The sequence below is a fragment of the Lipotes vexillifer genome, unplaced genomic scaffold (genome assembly GCF_000442215.2).
Source record: "Lipotes vexillifer unplaced genomic scaffold, Lipotes_vexillifer_v1.1 scaffold225, whole genome shotgun sequence".
Classification (NCBI taxonomy): Eukaryota; Metazoa; Chordata; class Mammalia; order Artiodactyla; family Lipotidae; genus Lipotes; species Lipotes vexillifer.
In genome coordinates, this window is record NW_006787630.1 from 2,256,333 (window position 1) to 2,261,144 (window position 4,812).

The 4,812-nt window shown below is 63.8% G+C and overlaps 1 protein-coding gene across 1 annotated transcript in view; it reads left to right on the forward strand.

Moving 5' to 3' along the window:
• MED16 (mediator complex subunit 16) overlaps positions 1 to 4,812 on the forward strand; it is a 15,328-nt gene that overhangs the window by 4,809 nt on the left and 5,707 nt on the right. The window contains 4 exon segments of the mRNA XM_007460406.1: positions 365 to 796; positions 1,468 to 1,573; positions 3,807 to 3,962; positions 4,707 to 4,808. Of these exon segments, the coding sequence (XP_007460468.1) occupies positions 365 to 796; positions 1,468 to 1,573; positions 3,807 to 3,962; positions 4,707 to 4,808 (796 nt within the window).

The following is a 4,812-nucleotide window of genomic DNA, read 5'->3' on the forward strand; positions in this document are numbered from 1 at the left end:
TGAGTGGTTGCAGCAGACCACTTGGCTCACAAAACTGAAAATACTGAGTGTCTGACCCTGTGAGGAAAACATGGTGAGTCCTGTTCTGCACGTGTTTAGCCGTGTCATCCTCACCACAGGCCTCGGACGTGCAGATGGGGATACTGAGGGTCAAAGAGGCCCGTGTCACACAGTGCTTGAGTGGCTGAGGCAGGATCTGAACTCAAGTTCATGCTCTCGTGCCTTCTGCCACATGGTTCCTCCATGTTCCCAAGGGTGCGACTCCCAGAAGGGCGTCCTGGGGTCACAAAGGCAGACCCCTGAAGGCCAAGTGCATGCCCGGGGCCGGGGCTGCCCCGAGATGACCCCGACCCCTCCCCCACAGTCGGGCGCCTCCAGCTTTGGCGAGAAGTTCTCCCGAGTCAAGTTCTCGCCGTCGCTCACGCTGTTTGGGGGCAAGCCCATGGAGGGCTGGATTGCGGTGACAGTCAGCGGCCTGGTCACCGTGTCCCTGCTCAAGCCCAGCGGGCAAGTGCTGACCTCGACGGAGAGCCTGTGCCGGCTGCGTGGCCGCGTGGCCCTGGCCGACATCGCCTTCACGGGTGGCGGCAACATCGTGGTGGCCACGGCAGACGGCAGCAGTGCATCCCCAGTACAGTTCTACAAGGTGTGTGTGAGCGTCGTCAACGAGAAATGCCGCATTGACACTGAGATCCTGCCCTCGCTGTTCATGCGCTGCACCACCGACCTCAACCGCCGGGACCGGCTCCCCGCCATCACCCACCTCAAGTTCCTGGCCCGAGACATGTCAGAGCAGGTGTGCCCGCCCGGCCACCCCGTGGTAGGACCGCTCGGGGCTAAACCCACGCGTGGGCAGGGCTGGTCCTTCCGGGGGCTCCAGGGCAGCATTGGTTCCCGCCTTTTCCAGCTTCTAGAGGTGCCGCACCCCTGGCTCGCGGCCCCTCCTGCATCCTCACAGCCAGCAACGCAGCATCTCCCGTCTCTCTCTGCCTCTGACCCTCTCGCCTCCCTCTTATAAGGACCCTGGGATGATGCTGGGCCCCCCGCAAATCCAGGGTCATCCCCATCTCAGGGGCCTTAACTTAATCCCACCTGCGAAGTTCCCTCTGCCCCATGAGGTGACACATCCACAGGTCCTGGGACCAGGACGGGGACATTTCTGGGGGCGAGGTACAGCCAGCTGCACCGGGGCCCCCTCATAACCTTGCACTGATCAGCACCCAGCTTCATGAAGTCCCAGTACGTTTTCCCGGCCCCCTCGCTTCCCGCCAGGGGTGCCTTGAGTGACTGCCTTTCCCAGGGGAGGCGGGGTCATGGGGGGCAGGTGCGGTGCCGGCTGGGTGTACCTGGGTCGGAATCCGCAGCGGCTGTGAGGCGGGTGCCGATGTGAGCCCCGTGGAGCAGCCGGAGGCCCGGAGAGGCCGAGGGGCTGGTCCAGGCCCCTCACCGAGCCGCCCGCCCCCCCAGGTGCTGCTGTGTGCGTCCAGCCAGACCAGCAGCGTGGTGGAGTGCTGGTCTCTGCGCAAGGAGGGGCTCCCTGTGAACAACATCTTCCAGCAGCTCTCGCCCGCCGGTGAGTCCCGCTCCAGCCAGCCAGGGACACGCAGCCTCCCGGGAACCTGGGGTCCTCTGGGAGCCCTCGGGTAGAGTGAGGCACGGGGGTGACCTGAGTTTGCCAAGAACGTGCCCGCCACTCCCCTCCCTCTTTGTCCCGACACCCACGCGGAGCCCCGAGTCCCCCGCCGGGACTGGCCCCGCTCCTGACACCTGTGTGGCTGGGAAGCCGCAAAAGCTACTGCCCTGGAAGCCGGGGGCGAGCCTGCGGCCACACGGGGCGCATCCCCGCTGATGGCAGCGCTACTGCCCTGGAGCGGCCGAGGGGCCATGTCAAGAGGCCCCTTGAGGCTCTGCCTGCCCGCAAGGTGGTTGCCTAAGCTGCTCGATGTGGCCTCGGAGGAGCTAACTGTGAAGGTCATGCTGCCGTTCCTGAGTGACCCCGCGGGGCGGCAGGGCCACAAGGGCTCCCAGCCCTTCCCTCGTCCCTCCTCTGTCCTAGTAGCTGTGGGCGCGGCCGTCAGGCAGGTCATGGCCCCCACGCACACCCTGGGACCTTGTCACAAGCGGGACCACATCTCACGTGAAAGGGTCGTCACCCCCGTCAGCGAGTAGAGCCTTGGCCTGATGCGGGTGTCCGAGTGCCGAGCTCAGCCACACCTCCTCCCCCCACCCCGCCCCTCGTCCTAGCTTCGCATGGCCTGCGGGCTCTTGGATCTGCCTCTTTTTCTCCTACCTCCCTGCCTTTGCCCTAAGCGCCCCCCGCCAGCCCATCCTCCTCTTCAGGCCCCTGCTCTGCCAGCCACCGTCCACCCCGTCCACCAAGTCAGGGGTTAGCCTGACTTGGGTGGACACGTGGGTCCAGGTGGACTTGGGCAAGCAGCTCAGCCTCTGACAGCGGCCGCTCCCCTCTGTAAGCTAGGAATGGCCGGGGCCGCCAGTCTGGGTGTGGGTGTGGTTGCCTGGCCTGCTCGCCCTCCCTCCCTGGGCATTGCCGTAGCTGTCACTGTTACAGCTGTGCTCAGCATCGTCCCTCGCTGGGCCTCGGTCTCCCTGTGGGATGACGTTTGCCAAGAGCCCCTTTGCGCTGGGCCGTCCAGGGAAGAGCTCTTAGGGCAGTTGGGTAGAGGCGTGCTGTTACAGCCAGCTTTGCTGTATCACACGCCAGCCCCAAACTCTGGCTCAGAACCACAGCCTGGAGGGTGGTGGGCCAGGACGCCTCCGCTGCTCCGTCCTGGCTCCCTGTGTCTGCCATCACCCCAGGGCAGCTGGGGTGCTGGCCGCTGGCTGGGTGCCCAGGCTCACCTCAGTGTCACCTTGGAGTCCAGGTGCACGGGCGCCACTGAGCCTCTGCTCACATCATTCCCGCAGCGCTGGGGGCCAAACCCAGATTGACAGGAACCACCCCACCCCTTGCTGGGGGGCTTCATCATCACACCGAGGGTGTGGGCGCAGGGAGGGGCCTGTCTTGGCCACCTGTCGGTCCAGCTCATGGGGAGAGTTCCACCTAGGACCTCTCAGACCAGAGAGACAGAACCCCGTGCAAGCTGGCCGAGCCACTGGGGAGTTTTGGGGTTTGTGTGGTGGCAGGGTCGGGGGTGGGTTCCCCTTCTCAGCACATTGGCCCCTTTGAGGGGACAAGGTAGAGCCGCCCCTGCCAGCTGACAGCCTCGCGGCCCAAGCGGGTGCCTCCTTCTGTTCCCTTGAAGGCCCAGGACCGGATCCTTTGGGGTCCCCCACCTCTCCCCCGACCCCAGTCACGTGAGCTCGCTGGGTCTCCAGGAGGGGCAGGGTGCTGGGTCAGGTGCACCCTTTTTGTGTTTGTCTCGTCTTCATTTTTTTTTATGGTAGGTATGTATGTATGTATTTATTTATTTTTATTTATTTATTTATTTATTTATTTATTTTTGCGGTACGCGGGCCTCTCACCGCTGTGGCCTCTCCCGTTGCGGAGCACGGGCTCCGGACGGGCAGGCTCAGCGGCCATGGCTTACGGGCCCAGCCGCTCCGCGGCATGTGGGATCTTCCCGGACCAGGGCACGAACCCGCGTCCCCTGCATCAGCAGGCGGACTCTCAACCACTGTGCCACCAGGGAAGCCCTGTATTTATTTTTTTATACGGCAGGTTCTCATTATCTATTTAACATATGTTAGTGTATATATGTCAACCTCCATCTTTCAGTTCACCCCACCACCACCCCCCCGTCTTGTCTTCCTTTTGTTGCTCTCTGTTCCCCCCCACCACCTTTTAGTTGGTGACAAACAGCCCACGATTCTCAAGTGGCGGATCCTGTCAGCCACCAACGACCTGGATCGCGTGTCCGCCGTGGCGCTGCCCAAGCTCCCCATCTCGCTCACCAACACCGACCTGAAGGTGGCCAGCGACACCCAGTTCTACCCCGGCCTCGGTATGGTGTCTCAGAGCCCCCGGGGGAAGGGGGTGGGACCTGAGCTTGGGCTTCCGTTACAGGGTCCTGGGAGCCTGGTCCCCGGCCTCACGTCAGTCCCATTGGGGACGAGGGTGCGGCTTTCAGGATCTGATGGGCTCAAAGGGCTGTGAGGCCACCGTCAAGCTGTGCTCTTTACTATGTAGAGAGGGCTGTTAGCAGTCCACAGGGAGAGGCTGGGAACTTGGGGAAAAATTTCCAGATAAGCTTCCCTCCCATGCCCACCCCCACCCCCGTTGTAGTAGCTCACGTGGCGATTCTGGGTTTGGGCCCTGGCGTCTGTGACCCTGGGTGAATCAGGCTGGCCGTGTTGGTGCTGGCCCAGGGCAGCCCCCCAGCCCCCTGCTGTAGATTACGGGCTTTGGGTTCTACGAGCCCCTGAGCTCACTGGCCTCCGTTCCGCCCTGAGGCCCTTTGTGTACATCAGGCCCAGGCCCTTTCCATCTGCTGTCCTCTCTGCCTGCCTCTGCCGCTTGTCCCCCTGGAAGTCACCTGTTGCCTCACGTCAGCCAAACTTAGTGCTGGCCACAGGGGAACGGGGCAGAGGTGCCCAGACAGGGTGCAGTCTGCTCCAGTGATTCGGGGGCCGGTTAGCCAGGACTGGACCCCACTGCTGGGGTGCACCCCCGTGGCTCGGGGCTCACGTGGCTCCTTAGCACAGCGTCTGCTGGGCGTGGTGGCTGCCCCTTCCCGTTGTGTCCCCAGGGCTGGCCCTGGCCTTCCACGACGGCAGCGTCCACGTCGTGCACCGGCTCTCGCTGCAGACCATGGCCGTCTTCTACGGCTCCCCGGCCCCCCCCCCCTTGGGCGG